This window comes from Lepidochelys olivacea, assembly GCF_965140295.1.
Source record: "Lepidochelys olivacea isolate rLepOli2 genome assembly, chromosome: 2".
Classification (NCBI taxonomy): Eukaryota; Metazoa; Chordata; order Testudines; family Cheloniidae; genus Lepidochelys; species Lepidochelys olivacea.
Genome location: NC_140412.1, coordinates 137,054,424 through 137,076,222, shown reverse-complemented (window position 1 = coordinate 137,076,222; position 21,799 = coordinate 137,054,424). Strand labels below are relative to the sequence as shown.

The following is a 21,799-nucleotide window of genomic DNA, read 5'->3' as shown; positions in this document are numbered from 1 at the left end:
GAGGGTAGGCCCTGTGTTGAGGGAGCTCCCCCACTCTGTCCCTGGCCTGGGCTGGTCTGAGCAGGTCACTGTGTGATGGTGAATGTAGCTGAGCCGGTTCCAGGGCCCCAGCGGAGGCAAAGCCCCTCTGGGCCTGGCTGGCACCAGGGCTGTTCACCTGCCACTGCTGCTCTCTGGGCCGGAATGGTAGAGGAGTGGGACTTGCAATAGCTTACTCGTCTGTGAGCTTGGCAGATAATAGCCATGGTCTTTTTAAAGCACTGTTGTTTCTTGTTGTTTTCACACTTGCAGGAAATTGTGTATGCATGTGGGGCAATAATTATTTAGTGATCAACTCTGAGCAGTTCTCAAGCAGTGTTTTTCTTACATTGCCTAGCTGTACATTTTGATTATTATTGCTGGAAATGTTTTTCTGTTGGTCTGTGCATGTACGGTGAAATCAGCGTTGACTCAAGTTTACTGATAAAAATCCTTCGAGGTTTAACGATCGACACTAATGTTCCTGTTTCAGTAACTCTTTACGTGTTGCAGAGCTCTCTGACATGCAAGCTCAGATCAATCACCTGTGGAAATGAGCAGGGGCGTATTTCTTGACAAGTCTCAAAAAAAATAAAAATGGCTCTGCCTTTCAAAACAAGCCCAACCCATTTCAGAGGGAGGAAAGTGGGGATATTTATACAAATTCCATAATTTTTTTAGTAATGTAAACACACACACACACATGTATTATTTTAGTAAGGGTAATGTGTAACAATGTTGTATGCAGCAAAACTAGTGGTAGAAATAATAAAGGGGGAGAGGAGGGGGACTTGCAAAGCAGCATCCACCCTGCAAGCTCAGTGGGCTTCCTGTGCACCTTTTCCGGGCTGTAACATCCCACTCGGGGGGGTGGGGCTCCCCTTAGCCAGCCGGGTTTCACCACCTCCCCCCATACTTACTTGGGCTGGGACTGCACCCCTCAGTGCCTCCACTCCCTCCTGCTCCTCCCAGGCACAGACCGCCCGGGGAACAGCTGCACCAGCTGTTTTGGGTGACTGCAGCTTGAAGTTCAGACTTCAGGGCCCCCCAAACAGCTAGGGAGTGCACACGCTGAGCTTGTTCTATGCACCCTGCAGGTTCCGGGGCGGCTGGAGGCGGCATGTGCTACTCAGCTTCCCGGGTTCACCAGTCATCGCCCTGGAGTCCAAGGGAGGCGACTGGTGAACCCGGGAAGCTGAGTAGCACATGCCGCCTCCGCGGCCGCCCCGGAACCTGCATGGGGCAGAATAAGAAGCAAACACTTCCGGCGGAAGCTCACTCCCAGCCCAAAATAAAGCAGCGGGAGCTCGCGCCCTAGCCCCCCCCCAGACGCCCAACTTTGTGACATTTAGAGCAACTTTCAACAAGCAGGCGCCCCGGGCTGCTTCTCGGCAGGGGGGCGGCTCCGCGCGGAGGGGGGGGGGGCGGGCGAGCGAGCCGGAGCCGGAGCCAGCAGCTGCTGCTGGAGCCGGCGCGGTGGCTGCATGAGGATCCGAACAGCCGCGCGGAGAAGAGGCCCGTGCTTAGAGGCCACCTTGCCGTGAGCCCGGCGTGACTTCGGCTTCCCGGGCAGCACCAAGGGATCCAGGCTGAGTAACGAAGGGCGCGGCGGGCTCCCGGCACGGTGAGTCCCGCCCGAGCTGCGCGGTGTCAGGCCAGGGCGGGCGGTTTCTGAAAACACTTTCTGGGTTTTGTGCCTATATTTAAAGTCACACGGGAAGGCTATTCGCTGAGACGGTTTCATTTATTGGGTGTTCTTTGGCATCTGTTACTCCTTTTCTATGTCAGGATTGATTATTCTATAAATAAATACTAGGTTTGAACGGATACAGCACATAGAATTGGGTGATTTAAAAGGTGTAACGTTGTGCATTAACCTTGTTGGAAAGCTTTAGAAATTGTATAAAGGTTCTGTTCTACTGGAAGTAGATTTAGAGTATAAATCAACTAGAATATTGCATTTAGGTGTTTTCGTATAATTATAAATCTTGGCCTTTAACATTTTCAGGTAGGTTACAAACATCAATTAATCCTCACCACACCCATTTTAGTTGCTTAATCTTAGTTTAATAATTGAAGTCATGTGATTTAGCCAGTCTACCTTTTTGTTCCCTTATTAAGAGTCAACTAATAGGAGCAGAGCGTCCTACCCATGAGTAAGTGTCTGAAGGGTAAAAATGAAAACAGGAGAAGGATGTTTTAAGGATATCAAAGAAGTAAAAAACTTCTTCTTCTTTTTTTTTTATGGAGACAGACTTAAAACGTGTCTGTACGTATTTTACCTGCTGCTATTAAAAGATGTAAGTGATGCTGAAGATTACCATAACTGAAATAATAAAGTGGATACAGACATTTTTCTATCTGGTATAGTTTGTACATAGTCAATTTCAGTGTTGCTCTATATTCAGTTTGCCCTATTTGTGGTCCTCAAATAACATTAGAGAGAGAGAAACATTTTTTACAGATTGCGAGACCAAAAAATTGACAGTGGAGTCCAGGGAAAATCTGGTATCTGAAACTTTTAATTACATTTTTTAAGCTGATCAGATTTCACAGTGTTCTTTTATGTAGAGCCAAAAATGTAAATGGCACTTCAATAGTTATTATCCATTCCCGCAAAGAGTTCACAATCTAAAGGTATGGAGAAGTAAAATACTTAGAATATTGAAACCTTAGAATAAAATGGTGTCTGTTTATCAGGTTTAGCAGAATATGTAGATTTTCAGAAATGCCTTGCAGGAGTTGGACTCAGGATTCATTAATTTGAGAGATTGCCAAATGGTAGGAGTGATAAAAGCAAAAGATAAAGGGAACAATAGGTACAATGTATAAAGCAGGGAAAAGTGTAGCAGGATATAAGGACAGAATGTCAGAAAAGAGGTGCAGTTCATGTGTATTTATTGTAAATACACTTTACAATAGTAGAAATGATTTCTGGGTTTGTTTTTTATTTCTGATACATATACATTTTTCTCTGCTATCTATAGAAGTCCCTTGTCTGGAGTAACTTAAAACTGGAATGGATAAAGCAATCGAATAGTGATTCTTATACTTGTGCATGACTATTGGTTAATCCCAATGGCCTTTTAGGGGATACTTCGTATTTGAAAGGGCAGGTGTTTGAGAGAGCAGTAGTTTGAGAGTCTACTCTCAAGTCTTAGCTTGAGCAGTAGTCTGTAGAATGAAAAAGTTTGAGAACTATCATGTTAGAAAATAGACACTGTAGCTAAGAATCCTGCGCTGGCTAGATGATCAAATACATCTTCATATCCAAATTTTCTGATAAACTGTTTCAGCTTTGTATGCTGAAAACCTGATCCATTAATCTTACACTGAGAACAACCAGGAGAGATTTTGTGTCAAAATATTGTACCTTTGGCAAAAATATACTCCTTCATCCTCATGAATGTACCTTACATATTTATGTATTTCAAAGCCAGGGTATGTTTCAGCGAAAGACAAGCAAGTCCACTGGCCCTTCGGCTAGTGCAGAAGAAACACAGAAGAAAGATACTGCAATGATAAATTTGACTAGACATGAAAAGGAAAAATATATTCCCAGTGATGAACCTTCTTCAGCAAGTGCAGCTGGTGACCAGAAAGAGAAACCTGCGTTAGAAACCAAAAAAGAACATGCTCATTCAGGACATGGAAAAGCTGCTCAGGCACATGACCTGAAGGCATCCCTGACCAGCCACGATTCCCATAAAAACTGTGAAGTAAAGCTGTCGGTGTCAAGTAGCTCTTCAGCAAAGGAGTCATCTGTAGACAAGTGAGTTTTTATCGAAACTTTTCTGTAAAATCAGGTACTTTAATTTCTGTTTGTAATATCAATGTAAGTAAAATAGGCATAAATGCCAAAGAAATTAGTAGTTGCATGTAGGTAATTAGTGTTGCTGCATGACACTTAGCTTGAATCTTTCACTTCCTGAGTTGAAGGGATTTGGCTGCATCTCAGTAACCTGTGGGCAGATGGATCTCTTGGTACTCCATAGCAGTCCCCTTTGGCCAGTCTAGAAGAGGTACTTATGAGCTTTGTAGACCTTTAGGCTGGATACAGGGCCTTGAGAATTGTAGGAATACAAGGTGGTACTGTAAGTCAAGGGACCAATTTTATAAACACTTACTTCTAGGGGCATGGCTAACTACTGGGGATAGGAATATATTTTATTATCTTAAAATTCTTAGCATCTGCTTCGAAAGAATGCTGTGTGCTCTGATATTTTGAACTCTGTGGAAGTTCTGTCTGCAAGGACTACAAGAGTAGATGTGTTTAAACATAGTCTGCAATCTTTAAAAAGACAAATTGAGGAAAAAATAGGGAGGTGGGCAGATGGTGGGACGGGAACTAGCTGATCATTTTGTGAGCACCCTCTGCTGTATCTTCAGGATTAGTTTAACTAACTAGTTTTATTCCCAGAACTTTTCCAACCCTGTGTATTTCTAGAGTTTTGATCTGTTGACCCTGACTTTTTAAAGAAAGGTTTTACTTAAATATAGAGCCGTGGTTCCCAAACTTGTTCTGCCGCTTGGGTGGGGAAAGCCCCTGGCGGACCGGGCCGGTTTGTTTACCTGCTACGTCCACAGGTTCGGCCGATCGCGGCTCCCAGTGGCCGCGGTTTGCTGCTCCAAGCTAATGGGAGCCGCTGGAAGCAGCGGAACAAGTTTGGGAACCACTGATATAGAGGAATGCTGGTATGTGAAGAACGCACATTTTGCTTCCCTCAACAAAGGCAAAACTGTAAGGCCCGGTGTACACTAGCAAATTAGGTTGGCATAAGATAAAATCCACACCCCTGGGTGGTGTAGTTGAGCCAACCTGAGTCCTTGCATTGACACTATTAGATCTGTTAGACCTTGCTACGGCCTCTCGGGAGGTGGATTACCTACACCAGTGGGCGAATCCCTCCTGTTGGCATAGGTAGTGTCTACACTGAAGTGCAGCAGGGGCATAACCGCAGCAGTGTAGCTGTGCTGCTCTGGCATTTTGAGTGTAGACAAGCCCTTACTGAAGCGAGAGCAGGATCAGAAATAATCTCAACTCTCTCTTTTATATATATCTAATATATATCCATATATAATCTCCCTCTCCCTCATGTATGTATGTGTATAAATAATGTGTGTCAGGCCCAAATCTGTGATCTCTTACTTGCGTGAGAAGTAAGATTAAGTTGGGGACTACTTGTCTGAGTGAGGATTTGCTGCAAAGACTCCATAAAGAGAAACGGGTGTCCTCAAAGGGGGAGGGCTGTGGGAATCTTTAGGGAAATGAACCTGTTCATGTTTGAAATGGGTATTATAAACAGTGGAAAGTGAAAAGAAAATAAATGTGGCTGCTCCTTTTCCTTAGTATAGATTGATAAAATGGTAGAGCAAGGAAGTGCTTTATCCTCATTATTCTATGACCCATGCCTTATTTACTAAACATCATCCAATGTGAACAGTGAGTACAAAATTATTCATTTCCTCATGGTGTTTTCTAAGGTACTCATCAAAAAGCGTTACTTTTAATTTTAGTTGAGAAAAGTGAATAAGTATGACCATGGGCTTGAAAATGCTACTTATTTCATGTTTTCACAAACTTGCCATTTAAGTAATTAATCCCCTTAAACAAGTATTCCAATTCTGTGTATTTGAAACTTCCACCACATAAATAGATTTTCTGTTTTCTCATAAATAGATTTCATAGACTTCATGAAGTCTATTTTTTTCATTTATTTTAATTTTTGAAATTAGCTGTTGCTGTGTAATAAAGGCTTTTGTGCTTCCATATAATTTATGCAGTTGAGTATCTGGACTTATCAGTATTATGAATAATACATCTAATCATCACCATCATTAAAAAGGATTTACATAATCCTCCCTTAATAAGATCTCATTTTAAAAAAGTAAAATGAAAATGGTAATTAACTGTAGTAAAAATGCAATAAAACAAGAGCTCCCCCTACCCCCTGACGCTTCATACAGTATTTTGAATCCTGTGGTCTCAGTCCTGGTAATGTTTCTTTGTGTAGTAGTCCTGTTTGAAGTAAATGGAGACTAGTCATATTAATAATTGTTAGCAGAATTGGGCCATTGTTCCTCCCTCCTTTGGAGGGTTTGGTTGTTTTTTTTGTTCATTTTTTCTTTCTCTGGTCGCACTGAAAATTCTTTGTCTGCCCTAGTTCATGGTAGTCTCATCCTTACCATTTCTCCTCTTTGCACTTCTGTTATTTCATCTATTAAGATTCCTAAAAATAACCCCAGATATATGTATCCTTGGGTGTACAACATGCAGCTCTTTCTCCCCCTTTTAAAGATCTTGGATACCATCTTTCTTCCTGACTGTTTTTACAATAGAACAAAATCTGCTTCATGAAAGTGCTACTATTTAAGAATTACTATTAATGTTTGTCTGAATTTAAAGTAGAAGTTTTACTTACAGCCTGTTAGGGGTTCTTGTTCTATTCAGGTCATCTTCCTTTATGCCCATTGTATTCTCAAGTTTTCTAATGGCACCTGTTTTGAGAAGAAATTTCTGTCTCTTCCTTTGACCCAGATACACTCAGAAATTGCAGTGAGTGCAACCTTTTTTGTGTACACTCAACTTGAGAGTGTTTTTCACTCAAAATTTTAAAGCAAGTGCTGCTCACACCAATTTTGCTGACACCCTGCAAGCAGAAAGTGGGGCAATATCCTAAAAGAACTGGATATTATCTTGCCCTGGAATCAATGAACTATTGGAAAAAACAACATTATTTAGACTAAGTCGAACACTGGAAACTTAGAAGTGTCAGAAGTTAGGTTGCTCGTTTAACTTCAGTTCACCTTCCTTGTTCTTTTGTATACAGGCAGTTCATTAAATCTTGTGTTCCAGTGCATTTTTTTTCCATAGGACCCTCTGCTTCATTCAGTGCACAGATTGGATAGTGATAAGAGAATGAGGTAGCTATCCAATATTTTTATTCTTATAACTCTTAGTGATCCCATATCTATTTACTGAACACCATCCAAAGTCTGCTGCGAATACAGAGTTATTCATTTCCTCCTGGTCTTTTTTAGGGCACTCATTCCCATAATATCAGAGTATGTCACAAACATTAATGAATTGATCTCCACTGAGAGGTCAGAGCATTATCACCATTTTGCTGATGGAAACACTGAGAGAGATTTGCCTGAGGCCACACAATGAATGAGTGGCAGAACCAGGATAAGTACTCGGGACTTCTCACCAATAGGAGTTGTGGGGAAAAACAACTTGAGACAGCAAGACAAACTTATGAGTGCGATTGTGTGACAAGGTTGGTTGTAATGGTAGGGGACAGAGTTCAGCAGCCCTGAGGCTCGCTTCTGGTTTATGTCTCATGTTCCTAAAAGCTCATGCTTCAGGGTTTCAGTTGTCCACCAGCAGGGGTCAGGAAGGGATCCTCCTGCTCACCCCACAATGTATTATCGTGGGTGGGTGGGTGGGTGGCTTTTTTTTTTTGGTCCTTTTGAAGGATAAAAGATGGCCACAGCTGGAGAAATGGGACACTGGGTGGGGTGGACCAATGGTTTGAGGTGGCACCAAGCATTCTCTCTGTCTGGCTAGTTCTTGCTCACATGCTCAGGATCCGATTGTCATATGTGGAATCGGGATGGAATTTTCCCCTATGTCAGATTGGGGAAACCTAAAGGGGGCGGGGGTGTTTCACCTTCTCCTGCAGCGTGTAGGTGCCGTCACCTGCCAAGATCATCTGGGTATATTTCACTTAATCATTTCCCTGCTCTTGTGGGGTGCTTAGGTCTATGGTGCACCTCAGTCCCTCCTGTTCTTTGCCCGTGGCGCACAATAGTGTAGTCTCCTGAGAGTGTAATACTTTGGGCTAATTTCAGTTAATGTGTGGATGGATGCAGGGTGATGTCGGTGTCTTGTGATATACAGGAGGCAGATGATCCATTGGTTTCTTCTGGCCTTAAACTCTGTTCATTTTTCCAGACCACACTGCCTTACTGACAGAGATGCTAAACATCTGCAGCTCCCATTTACTTCATCTGCAGTTGTTTGTGAGCGCTTAGCACTCCTGCAAATCAGGCCCCGGATGATTAAAATTGGGCACCTGGGAAATTTTGGAACACGCGATTACCTGGAAACACTTTGGTTTAAGTGACTTGCTCAGCATCACATAGAAACTCTGATGGAAGCAGGGATACAAACGAGTTCTGGTGTTCGTCGGACTTAACCATAAAACTATCCTTTTTTCTTCCTTCAGTCCACTATCTCATTCACTACACACCTCCGAGCTTCTGTAACAGATGAGGCAGAGAACTTATAATCTCATTCACCACGTAACCCTGAGTTCCATTCATCCTGTGCACTAAATTGAAAAAATAGCGTGTGATCATGTAACTAAGGAGTTATCCTAATGTATACGCACAGGAAAGCGGAATTAAGGTTGCATAGCAATTGAAAGGTTGGAAATGGCAGAAGTGCTTCATTACTTTCTTGTTTCAGTTTTCACCAAGAAGGTTGGTGGTGATTGGACGTCTCGCATAGTGAATGTCAGTGAAAATGAGGTAGGATCAGAAGAGGCTAAAACAGGGAAAGAACAAGTTAAAAATTACTTGGACAAATTAGATGTTTTCAAGTCACCAGGGCCTGATGAAATACTCAAGGAGCTGACTAAGGAGATATCTGAGCCACTAACAATTATCTTTGAGAAGTCATGGAAGAGGGGAGAGATTCCAGAAGACTGAAAAAGGGCAAATATAGTGCCCATCTATAAAAAGGGAAATAAGGACAACCCAGGGAATTACAGACCAGTCAGCTTAACTTCTTTCCGGGTGCAGATAATTAAGCAATCAGTTTGCAAACATCTAGAAGATAATAAGGTGATAAGTAACAGTCAGCATGGCATTGTCAAAAACAAATCGTGTCAAACCAACCTGATTGCTTTCTTTGACAGGGTAGCAAGCCTTGTGTGTAGGGGGGAAGCGTTAGATGTGGTATATCTTGACTTTACTAAAGTTTTTAATACTCTCACATGACCTTTTCATCAATAAACTAGGGAAATCCCACCTAAATGGAGCTACTATAAGGTGGGTGCAAAACTGGTCGGAAAATCATTCTTGGAGCGTAGTTATCAGTGGTTTACAGTCATGCTGCAAGGGCATAACGAGTGGGGTCCTACAGGGATCGGTTCTGGGTCCGGTTCTGTTCAATATCTTCCTCAGTGATTTAAATAATAGCATACAGAGTACACTTATAAAGTTTGCGGACGGTACCAAGCTGGGAGGGGTTCCAAGTGCTTTAGAGGATAGGATTAAAATTCAAAATGATCTGGACAAATTGGAGAAATGGTGTTAAGTAAATGGGATGAAATTCAATAAGGACAAATGCAAAGTACTCGACTTAGGAAGGAGCAATCAGCTGCACACATACAAAATGGGAAATGATTGCCTTGGAAGGAGTACTGTGGAAAGGGAGCTGGGGGTCATAGTGGACCACAAGCTAAATGAGTCAACAGTGTAATGCTGTTGCAAAAAAGGTGAACATCATTCTGGGATGTATTAGAAGTAGTGTTGTAAGAAATAATTCTTCTGCTCTACTCCGCTCTGATTAGGCCTCACCTGGAGTATCGTGTCCAGTTCTAGGCACCACATTTCAGGAAGGCTATTGACAAATTGGAGAGAGTCCAGAGAAGAGCAACAGAAATGACTAAAGGTCTAGAAAACATGACCTAAGAGGAAAGATTTGAAAAAATTGGGTTTGTTTAGTCTGGAAAAGAGAAGACTGAGAGGGGACATAACAGTTTTCAAGTATGTAAAAGGTTCTTAAAAGGAAGAGGAAGAAAAATAGGTTTTTTAACCTCTGAGGATAGGACAAGAAGCAATGGGCTTAAATTGCAGCAAGGGAGGTTTAGGTTGGACATTAAGAAAAACTTCCTAACTGTCAGTGTGGTTAAGCACTGGAATAAATTGTCTAGGGAGGTTGTGGAATCTCCATCATGGGAGATTTTTAAGAACTGGTTAGACAAGCACCTGTCAAGAATGGTCTAGATCAGGGGTGGGCAAACTTTTTGGCCCAAGGGCCACATCGGGGTGTGAAACTGTATGGAGGGCTGGGTAGGGAAGGCTCTGCCCCCTCCCCTGGGATTCCACCCTCTATCCAACCCCCTCTGCTCCCTGTACCCTGACTGCCCTGACCTATCCACACCCCCGCCCCCCTGACAGGCCCCCTGGGACTCCCATGCCCTATCCAACCCGCTGTTCCCTGACCGCCCCAGAACCTCCGCCCCATCCAACCGCTCCCTGTCCCCTGACTGCCCCCCAGGACCCGCTACCTAACCTTGTCACCGCCGTGTCTGCGTGCCACCCCCTTACCATGCCACTCAGAGCAGCAATAGCTCGCAGCTGCGCTGCCCCCATGGTGGCATAGCAGCATGGGAGGGGGAACAATGGGGGAGGGGCCGGGGGCAAGCCTCCCTGGTCGGGAGCTCAGGGGCCAGGCAGGACATTCCCGTGGGCTGGATGTGGTCCGTAGGCTGTAGTTTGCCCACCTCTGGTCTAGATAATTAATCCTGCCATGAGTGCAGGGGACTGGACTAAATGACCTCTCAAGGTCTCTTCCAGTTCTACGAGTCTATGAAATGTCAGAATTTCAAGTGGTCAACTTTGCATCCTAAATAGCCTTCTTTTAGTATAGTTTTCTTACATGTAATTTACTAGATTTTTTTTAAACAAAAAAGGTTTTAAAAAAAAATGTATTATGTTCAATGATAACATACCTTCCTCCCAAAAGGAAAACGGTGACTCAAAGTTTATATGTCAGCCACACTGAACAGAAATGAACAGAATTTTCAAGGTCGAAGAAATGGGACTTACCTGGCCTCAGTTTTCTCCTTGGGGCAGACTTGTGGTGAGGGGGAGTGGGAACTTGCAAGTATCTCTCTTATAATGGAAAGAGTTTGGTAACTGACATATATAGGTCAATATCAGGCTTCCCTATAATAGAGTATGTTTCCAAAGAGAACTTTACAGAAAATGTGTTCGAGCTTTGCTGTCATCACCTAAGATCAAAAGGTGCTGTGAAACTTTAATATGTCTAGTTACAGATGTTTGATGAAATACTATTTAAAGCCATTGTGCCTGTTAACTGTGGATTACTCTCGTGGAATTCATAAGGCTGTCTGACCACCTTTGAGCAAGTATACTGAAAAAACGAGCCTGTCTATGATATTTGTTAGAAATGTTTCATAATATCTTGGCATGTCCAGAAATCTATTTTTCAGGTTCCTAAATTTCAGCTGGTGGAGAGTGTACTCTCAAATATATAATCTTTAATGAGGATCTATTTTGTGTCATTAACAGCTTTTCCCCTTAAGACAACTCAGTCTTATCAAGATTTGTCACAGAGGAACAATTCTGTCTATTTATAATCTATTTATGCTATTGCTTGAATCTTCAGGAAGGAGACTTGTGGCTCTGAGTATAAATAGTTAAATAAGACTATGTAAAATCAGTTAATATTGAGATAATGTTGTGATGCTAACTATTTGGTGTCTTCCAAGGTTGTTTGAGCCTCCTTGAAGAATCTTGGTTGAGTCCTCCTTTATACGTAGTACAGATAAAATTCATAAACACAGATGTGTCAACTTGGAAATGAAATTATATTTAGCTATGCAGACTTCCAGTCATTCAGTTTCAGTTTTAAGCCTTAGTAAAGTCTAAATTGAAACTGTTGTAGGTCTTCTGCTCTATAGATGAGAGTTTGCTAGCCTCAACTATGTTTGGCCACAGCTGTGTCTAACTTTTTTTTTTCTGACTAGTGGAGAGCAATGTTTTTCTGAAAACAAAGCTTATAATAATGCAACAGGCTGTTTATAGCTTTACTGTTTTCAGACGAAAAAGATTCCTCCCCACAATAATCATGGAAACTGTCCTAAAACCCTGATCTTTTAAGCACAGTTGTGGTTAGCATGTTCAGACTGGTGTGGAGAGGACTAATGAGTTAAGCCATGAAGGTATTTCTGCAAATAATTTCAGAAATTGTAGTTGTTTTTTTGTAAGATAAGTGGGCATAGACTTGAATAAAAGAAATCAAGAGCTATAAATAACCATGTTATTAAGGCTGTAAATAACAAATCCATATTCTTAAAACTTTAACAGAACATATCCAGTTACCACCTGACCACATCAATCCATTTGTTTACCTTTTCCCTCTACCCTTCAGCTGTCTGTCTTGTCTTCAGGGTGTAAGCTCTTTGGGGCAGGACACTACTTTTGTTTCTGTTTGAACAACACCAAGCATATTGTGGGCACTGTACTGGATGCTAATTAATAGTACGTAGAAGCATAGACTAGAATAATTGCTAGTAGAGACTAATACATAGCAGTCTTGTAAATTTTTTTCTTCCTCCTGGAAAGCGGGGGGGAGAGAAGGAGTGCTAAGATTTTGAAGGGTGAGTAAAAGTATTTTTTTCCGTTCTAGTAAAGAGCAAATGAGTAGATAACATGCTTGATGGTAAATATTCATGAAGTTTTGTAAGGCTGAGATTGTGTTACGGTCAGATTATTATGTAATTATATGCTGAATGCCTGGCAGAATCGGGGTTAGAGGAATATGCAATACATCAGTATTTAAGACCTGCTTTTGTCTTTCAAGTTCGTGACATCCAAATCAATCATGGATTACTGGCTCCTACTCAGTATGACACCTTAGCATGCTTTTTATTGCCATTCAATCCCAGTTAGAGCCTATGCATAGGGTTATGGTAAGTATTGTATTTTTAATTTATATATTTTTTACAGTACTTGTGTATCACACGATAAATAACAGTAAGGCCTTTTAAACATAGCTAGAGTTGGCCACTATTGTAAAAATAATTACAAAATAAAAAGGGGACTTATTTTACCATTCTGTGCTGTCTCCAGTGGGGTTCACATCACCAGCAGAGCACATGTTAGGGCAGGAGGCAGTAATCTATTACTGGCATGGATGTCCTGGAACTGAGAATATGATCTAACGCTCTCTTTTTGGGGGCGGGGGGAAAGCGGAAGCATTCACCACATAATTAAGAATTTATTTCCTTTAAAAATGCATAATAAATGTAGATAATCTTAAAACGTTGAATTTTCTAGTAATATTTTTGAGAATGATTTAAAGTACTACATCCAGTGGTAAATGGAGTAAATGTCAATGCCAACAAGATCTGTGGTGTTACATGAAGTGTGTATCAATGTTATTTCAGTGAGGAGGACATGTACCGTGATGCAGAAGAAATAGAGAGAGAAAAAGTATTACCTGTTTGTGAGACAGGCTCCTCAGGTACATTTGAACTTTAGTATATGGCATTACACACATACAGTAGAATAGCTTATTGTTATAATGACACTTCTAGCTTTGTTGCCTTCATCCGCAAAGAGCTTGTGCTCAACTGTATCTGTGTGTAAATGTGATGGCGGTTACTGCTCACAGTTGAACACAAGGCACATTTTCATCCAGTGAAAACTATGTAATAGAAAATCACTTTGGCTACGATCGGACTTTTACAGTCTACCTGTAATTTTTCTCTCTTTCGCTCTCAAAATTTCCTCACACCCAATTGAAAGAGTTGATGATGGATGACTATTGTGTGTTGTGCTTGTACATGTGTAACTGGGCTTGAAAAATTTATCAAACGCTACTAGCTAATAGGCAATATGAAAGTTCCCCCAGCTGGGAGCTGTGGCCTGTGTTCTTCACTGCAGCACACCACTACCAACTACTTGGAATGGAAGTTTGTGGGATTTCCAGGAATGGTTGTGTTTCTCAGCCCTCCCTGGAGAAATAAACTTCTCCTACCATACTTGGCTAGTAAGTGTTTGATAAATGTGGGTGGGGTTCTTGCACCTCTGTCTCTTTACTTTTTGAGGGGAGGGAGGGGAGGGAAGCTCTCCTTTCATTCTGTCTGGCTGCTGTGGGATGGAGAGAGTTTACTGGTCTCCCCTTTTCTTCTCACGCTTTTTTTTTTTTTTTTTTTTTCCCCTTCCCCTTCCTAGGGGCGGGGAGGAGAAGGGGGAGTTGCTGGGGTCTCTTCCTTGCTGGATCACACCATAATTTTTGCTTTCTCACAGCTTTCCTGAGCATTTTTTTTTTTCTGATACTAACAGAAGATACTATTTTTTTTATCATTAGCTATGAGCTGTGCTACACCAATTTCTCTTTGATTAGCACTGGTTTTCTTTTTGTTTGTATTGATGAGTAAAGTACAACCACTTCATTGTGTAGCTCTGTTTTTTACTTCTCCTTAATTTAATGTATATTATGTGTGATCAATCTTGGCAGAAAATAAACTCAGTGTTGCACCTGAAATGGATATCATAGAGTACTGCCAAAAAGAATGGAGAGGCAATACAGCGGTGGCAAAACGTATGAAAAAGGTATGACCCCGCCCCCCGAAAGTTATTTGTAACTTTTTGCTAACATAGGCCCATATCATGGAAACACTTACTCAATGCATGATTCTTTTATGTTGATTTGGCTTACAAGTATGAACTATGTGCTGTTCACAATAGTTTAATTATTAAATTTCTTTACCTGGTGAGGGTGGTGACAGAGTTTTGAGAGGCTTCGTTTATTAAGGTTTTATTTCTACAAAGGCACTTTGATACCCTCTGTCATGAAGATGTTAGTGGTACCAGGTCATTGAGATGACTCCTTCCCACCAATTTTAAACCCTCTATCTGCATATAACAAATGGCTGCCAACACTTTCTTTGCAGTTTGAAAGCAACTGTGGCTGGGTGGATGACCAGAAATGATAACTTTGAAAAAGAAAAGTTTGAGACTTTAACCTGAGCCTTTAATTCTCTTGAAAAACTGCTGGATTTTTTTTATTCATTTATTTTCAGGTAGATCTAGAATGGGAAAATTTAAGTCATAATTTTTTCTGATTTTTTTTTTTAACTAACTAGTTCTTGGAATATCTGTTTTGATGGCTAAATAGTTTGCAAAATCATTAACAGAATACACAAGGAGATTTATAAAATACAATTTTTTCCCTTTAAATGAGAGAGACTTTTTACTTAAGTTCAAAGATAAATCTCCTCTCTGAGAGCTGAGAGAAATAAAGGCAAAACTTTGCTTTAGCTGTAAATGCCATTGACTGTAGTACAGAAAATACAGAATCTAGACTTAGGGTCCTCTTACATAAGCAAAGGAGGAACTGATCTTCAGCTTAGTTTTAGTTCTTTGGCCTTGCTTTCTCAATATGAACAAGTAACATATGTCTTTTAGATGGGGAGAAACTTACCAGAACACTTCAAATGCATACACTTCTTTGCTGGAGGGAGAATAAAAGAGTATGAACCACACGTGACAAATATTGGTCATGTTGCTTAATGAACTGCTGAAAGATGCTCAGACGGTGGAGCTGAGAATAGAATAAGAACTTAAAGAACAGAGCGCTTTTGTTTTAAATTTGATTTATTTTTAAAATCTTAAATCTAAATGTTCTGTTTGTTTGGAGTCCTAAGCAGTTTTTGCTGTTTTTAAAATAACTTTTAAAAGCCTTTTAATTGACCATGAGTACGTATTACTTTGTAGTGGGCTTTAAGTGTCATTAGGCCAGATTCTATTCTTGCAACTTGCTGCAAGATATGAGAGCAGAATTTGACCCTTTGAATGAAGTGTGTAGTGTTGCTGGGCTTCAGTTCAGGCCTGACCAAGAAAACAGAAAATGAGGGCAGAATTGATTGTAAAGTATCGTGCCTCAGGGTAACTTCCCTTGTTCTGCTGGTGAGTGCATTGGTAGTGCGCACTGCAACAGAGTGACGGGCAGTACTCATCGAAAAAACCCTAAGAACATGTTTTTTATCATTAAAATGATCTCTCTTAAGCATATCCTAAAACAAACTCTGGTACTGGAGCAGAAATCCAAGCAGTATTAAATAAATATACAATAATAGAAGCAGGCATTAAATAAAACAAGTGTGTGGTGAGGTACGGTGTAAACAAGACGCACCTCTGTGGCAATTTTGCTTAGTAACAGCTGAACTAAAGCAAGGCTGTTTTTTGTCATACTTGTGCAACTGGGTGTCAAAACACTGTCTGCTGCATTTACCAGAGGATTGTATGATTTTTGTACGTATCTGCCAATTTCAACAGAAATAAAAAGTCTGCTTAGGGCCATTCAAGGTTTTTTCTTTTCAATCAGTGTGCGTATAGTTCTAAAGCACCCATTGCCATAGTTCTCAGCACTGTTATGCAGGGTGTCTTTTGCCAGTGGGACAACCTTCCTGCATCATATTTTTGGCTTATGTAGTGTGTTTTGTCTTGGCAAGAACATTACTAGATATACAGTCTCTCTTTTGCAGTCCTCCACTCCACCCCTCCCCAATAAAAGTTTATACTTTGGTGGATGGGGGGGGGGAAGGAGGCGGAGGCAGGTAACAAAGGGGGTTTTGGGTGGAGTGAGGCTAGCTGAACAAAGAGTATGATTAAAAAAAATGAGGGGGAAAATCTTTTATTTGCTTGCTATCGTTCATTAGCTCTCAATTTTTGTATGATCGTTGAAGAATCTAATTTTTCAACATGTAAAATTAACAATTTTGTTAATGTAATGCTGTTATAAAACTGGAGTCCTCTATATTTACATAGAAATGTGCCTCAAGCAGTGTCCATGCACGTGTCTCCACACTTACCTGCCAGAGAGCCCCAACTCTGCAGTGAGGAGAACACCTGCAGGTTGTAAGCGGCTCGTTCAGGAACATTCTACACGTTTTAATTAACGGGCCAGTTCTGATGCTGATATTTCACATGGTCCAGCCAGCATCTTTAGTAATGTCCTTTGGTCCAAAACGTACAATAGGCAGAATTTTCAAAAGTGCCTGAGAGACTCAGGAGCACAGATCTCCTTGAAAGTCTGTGAATTGTGCTCCTTAAGTCACTTTGGCAATTCCCTGAACCTTCTAATAAACTCCTCCTTTTAATGATTGGTTTGGTTTCTCACTTCAGCTACTGTGGGTTGTTGCTTTTTTTTATAGCTTCTATTCCTATTAGATTTATCAAATAAAGGCATTTGAGCTTTCTGTGTGGAATATTGGGCCAAATGCTGTTGACTGTTAACTAGATCTGTAATTTGAGCATGTAATTTGAGCAATTATGTCGGGACTAATGAGGGTTTGATGTATTTTATGCATAGGGTTATTGCAGTTTATTTTGTATTCTTATACAGGGATATGAAGCAGTTTCTCAGAAGTTTACCTCTATAAGGAGAGTGCGAGGTGATAACTATTGTGCTCTCAGAGCAACGTTGTTCCAGGCACTAAGCCAAACTTCTGAACTTCCTGACTGGCTTCAGAATGAGGACTTAACGTTGGTATGCTTCAAACTTATATCTCCTGATAAGTAAGAACTAACATTTTTTCTCTGTTGCACAATGTTGTGGCCTCATTACTGTATTGCATGAGCAACACAAAACACTGATGAAGCTATCATCACAACATTCTGGTGAAATCAAGGTGTACTATTCAGAGATAACTGCACCTCTGTTCCTTTTCTGTCATTGATTCCAGGCGTGATCAGGCAGGGCTCAGGTCTCCAGCCATCACATGTCTCTGGGTAGGGACCCTTGTCCTACTTCCTTCTGATAGTGTGTTTTTTAAGGCTACAGAGCTGCCTGCCGTATGTGTGATATCCCCAGCAAGCCAGCCTTCCTCTAGGCCAGCAACATGGCTTTTCTTTCTCTCCAAGGGCTATGAACAGTGACCTGCCAGCATTTACAAGTTACCACACAGCTCTTTCTCAGCAGGCAGATTTATTCTTGGGTCACAGAATACCTACAAAAGTTCCTACATGCTTATCAATAAACATACCAGAAATAGCCCCTCTGTCTGATGGGCCTAGTAGGACAACGTCCTTCCAACCCTTCATCAGGATAGCAGACCCCTTGGACAAAAGCTCAGATTCATTTGCTGGATCATAAGGAAGGCGCTCTGTCAGTTCAAAACTCAGCTTTTTATACCAAAGTCACTTTGTTTGAGGCTCTGGAAAACTCAGTTTGAACCAGACTCCCCAGGGAGTCGTACATCTCTAGAGTTGTAGTCTCAGTGATGTGCCTTAATCACACTTCCACCACACACGCACACTGTTTTTAGTTCCTAGAGGAGCTGTGGTAACCCTCTCCCATAGAGTAGCATATTCACATATAAACCATTCATCAATTTAATACAGTGGTCCCTGAAGATACTGAATGGAGTTGCAATATCTGTCACAACTATTAACCCAGTTTTAAAGATGGGGGTGGGAAATTGAAGCAGATCTTCAAGGGATCTTAGAGCTGGGCACTGAACCCAAGTCTCCTTAGTCACAGCCCAGTTATTTGACCACAGGACCATCCATCCTCAACTACTATTCTTGGTTCCTTTGTTTTATATAACATAAAAGTCACTATATGGAATTTATTGTTTGACAATATTCAAAAGAATTAATATGCCTTAATTTCAATTAAATATTTGAGATTTCTATTGAATTAGTCTTCAGTGCAACTTCAACAGTTTGTGAATAAATACCTTGAGATTAAATTTATTGTTCCTCTTAGAAACCTTAATCTTTTGGTGTTAAGGGAAAGATATTGAGTTCAGTAACTCCTTCATACACCTATAGCTCTGTTCTCTTCCCTGCATCAAGTTGGAGGTGCATTGGTAGTATGATGAAGCTTATGTCAAAAACGTTTCTGTACTACTTTTGTGGATAACTAGGCTGTTTCAGCTTTTGGTACTTGCATTCTGTTGCTTCACCAGCAGTAAATTTCACTTTTCAAAAAAGAAGGGTTTGCTATTAGTAACTGTGCAGATTCTGTCTAATACACAAGGTTCAGAACCCATGACAGATATGTTTTTCATTGTCTACGGAGTTTGGTCAAAATTATCATATGCTCTAAATCAAGCCAAGCCAAAGTATTTGGCAGTTGAACAGTGCTCTTATTACAATGCTATCGTGAAACATTCTGATTGCTTCAGGTACTTCATTAATAAGACAAGTTGAAAGTACCCTTAAAAGGGCAATTGAGGAACTCTTACATGTTCTGAATGTTACTTATACTTTACCTTGAGTTTTTATTGTAATGCCAAATGCACTTGTAAGTAGTAAATGGATATTTTGTTTCCTTTATTGTACAGTCATAGTTTGTATATTTTAATCGCAGAACTGTTTTGGTATGGAGAGGCTCAGTGCCCTAATTCTCTACTACTTTTGAGACAATAAAGCTTTAATCCCTTTACTTAAATCCAGTTTTAAAACTTCCCAAATGTGATAACTGTCTGTGTACTTCTGCTGAAAAGCTGTTTTGTAACTTCTGACAGCAATACTGCTACCGATATACATCTGCAGCAACAGTACAATACAAGGGACTTCTGAAAAATAGTTTCTAGGGGTAACCCACTACCCACGTGAGAGAGAAGCCTGGTCTCTTTGGGATAAAGGTATATTTCTTGGCCTCTGAAATTCTGAGTCTCAAATTGACAAGCTCTGATGGTAAAGTATGATTTTTGCCATCTATGACCTGCTGTCTGGGTTCACTGATAAGGTGCCTTAGGACACTAAAGACCAGTTTCGGGCCCTGGATCTGGATCCTGTTTGACAAAGGAAATCTAGTAATGAGATTGTCACGTCAGACTGCCCAAGATGTAGTGGATGTGGCAGTGAGATCCCTGGTGACTGCTGTAATAATGAAACTTACCGTGGCTCTCTTTGGAAATTCTTGAGTCTGAACTGACAGTGGAGGACCCTCTATTTGAGACCATCGTTTTCTTCAATGCTACAATGGATAACGCTCTCTAACTGTTGAAAGAATCCTGAGTCCACTGCGATTGCTTGGTATTTATGCATCTGGAGTCAAGAGGAAACCAATAAGCTGCAGTTCAGATGACTAGCCCTGCCTTTTATCATCAGTGACAGTACAAACTGCCATGCAAGCATCAGAGGACACACAAAGGGTAGACAGGGTCAGTCGTTTTTCCCTTCCCAGCCACTGCTATCCTTGAAACCAGCATTTTGACAGGATCTTCTAGAATCCATAGAAGATTAGGACTGGAAGAGACCTCAGGAGATCATCTAGTCCAACGTCCTGCTCAAAGCAGGACCAACTCCAACTAAATCATCCCAGCCAGGGCTTTGTCAAGCTGGGCCTTAAAAACCTCTAAGGATGGAGATTCCACCACCTCCCGAAGTAACCCATTCCCGTGCTTCACCATCCTCCTTGTGAAAGTTTTTTCCTAATATCCAACCTAGACCTCTCGCACTGCAACTTGAGACCATTACTCCTTGTTCTGTCATCAGCCACCACTGAGAACAACTAGCTCCATCCTCTTTGGAACCCCGCTTCAGGTAGTTGAAGGCTATCAAATTCCCCCTCACTCTTCTCTTCTGCAGACTAAATAAGCCCAGTTCCCTAAGCCTCTCCTCATAAGTCATGTGTGCCATCATTTTCATTGCCCTCTGTTGTTGGACTTTCTCAAATTTGTCCACATCCCTTCTGTAGTGTGTGTGTGGGGGGGGAACGGGGATGCAATACTCCAGATGTGGCCTCACCAGAACCGAATAGCGGGGAATAGTCACTTCCCTTGAGCTGCTGGCAATGCTCCTACTAATGCAGCTCAATGTGCCATTAGCCTTCTTGGCAACAAAGGCACACTGTTGACTCCTGTCCAGCTTCTCGTCCACTGTAATCCCCAGGTCCTTTTCTGCAGGACTCTGCACTTGTCCTTGTTGAACCTCATCAGAGTTCTTTTAACCCAATCCTCCAGTTTGTCTAGGTCACTCTGGACTGGGGCAGGCAAACTTTGTGGCCTGAGGGCCACATCGGGGAATAGAAATTGTATGGCAGGCCATGAATGCTCACAAAATTGGGGTTGGGGTGAGGGCTCTAGTTGGTGCGGGCCTGGGGATGAGGAGTTTGGGGTACAGGAGGGTGCTCCGTGCTGGGATCGAGGGGTTTGGAGAGTGGGAGGGGAAACAGGGCAAGGGGTTGGGGCGTGGGGAGAAACTCAGGGGCAGGCTTCAAATGGCACTTAAATCAAGCAGCTCCCGGAAGCAGGGGCATGTCCCTTCTCTGGATCCTACGCATGGAGCAGCCCCTGACCCTGCACCCCGGGGCCATGCAGCTGCTTCCGGGAGCCACATACTGCAGCTTCTGACCCTGCGTCCCAGAGTGGGACCATGCCACAGCTTTCGGGAGCCACGTGGTGCTGGAGCTCGTGGGCCAGCTTAAAACAGCTTGCAGGCTGGATCTGGCCCGTAGTTTGCCCACCCCGCTCTGGACCCTATCCCTATCCTCCAGCTTAGTGTCTTCCACGAACTTGCCGAGGGTGCAATCCATCCCATCATCCAGATCATTAATAAAGATGTTGAACAAAACCAGCTCCAGGACAGATCCCTGGGGCACTCCGCTTGATACCAGCTGCCAGCTAGACATTGAGCCGTTGATCTGTTGAACAGGTCCATTCATCCAATCCATACTTTAACTTGCTGGCAAGAATACTGTGGGAGACCGTATCTAAAGCTTTGCTAAAGTCAAGATTTATCATGTCTGTTTAAATCTGAAATGTGGCATGCAAATGATCAGAATAGGAGTCCACCGCTTTTCCTATATCCACAGAGCCAGTTATCTCATCATAGAAGGCAATCAGGTTGGTCAGGCATGACTTGCCTTTGGTGAATCCATGTTGACTGTTCCTGATCTCCTTCCTCTCCTCCAAGTGCTTCAAAATGGATTCCTTGAGGACCTGCTCCATGATTTTTCCAGGAACTGAGTTAATGCTGACCGGTCTGTTGTTCTCTCTAT

At 41.8% G+C, this 21,799-nt stretch overlaps 1 protein-coding gene across 3 annotated transcripts in view; it reads left to right on the top strand.

Moving 5' to 3' along the window:
* Positions 1-21,799, top strand: part of OTULIN (OTU deubiquitinase with linear linkage specificity) — a 47,839-nt gene that overhangs the window by 18,479 nt on the left and 7,561 nt on the right. Inside the window, exons 1-5 of one of the 3 annotated variants that reach the window (XM_084621871.1) lie at positions 1,324-1,642; positions 3,459-3,790; positions 13,227-13,303; positions 14,303-14,397; positions 17,192-17,335. In XM_084621871.1, coding sequence (XP_084477997.1) covers positions 3,462-3,790; positions 13,227-13,303; positions 14,303-14,397; positions 17,192-17,335 — 645 coding nt within the window. In that variant the 5' untranslated portion in view covers positions 1,324-1,642; positions 3,459-3,461. Of the gene's footprint in view, positions 1-1,323; positions 1,643-3,454; positions 3,791-13,226; positions 13,304-14,302; positions 14,398-17,191; positions 17,336-21,799 lie in introns of those variants that run through there. The other 2 variants (XM_084621870.1, XM_084621869.1) reach the window with 2 other exon arrangements.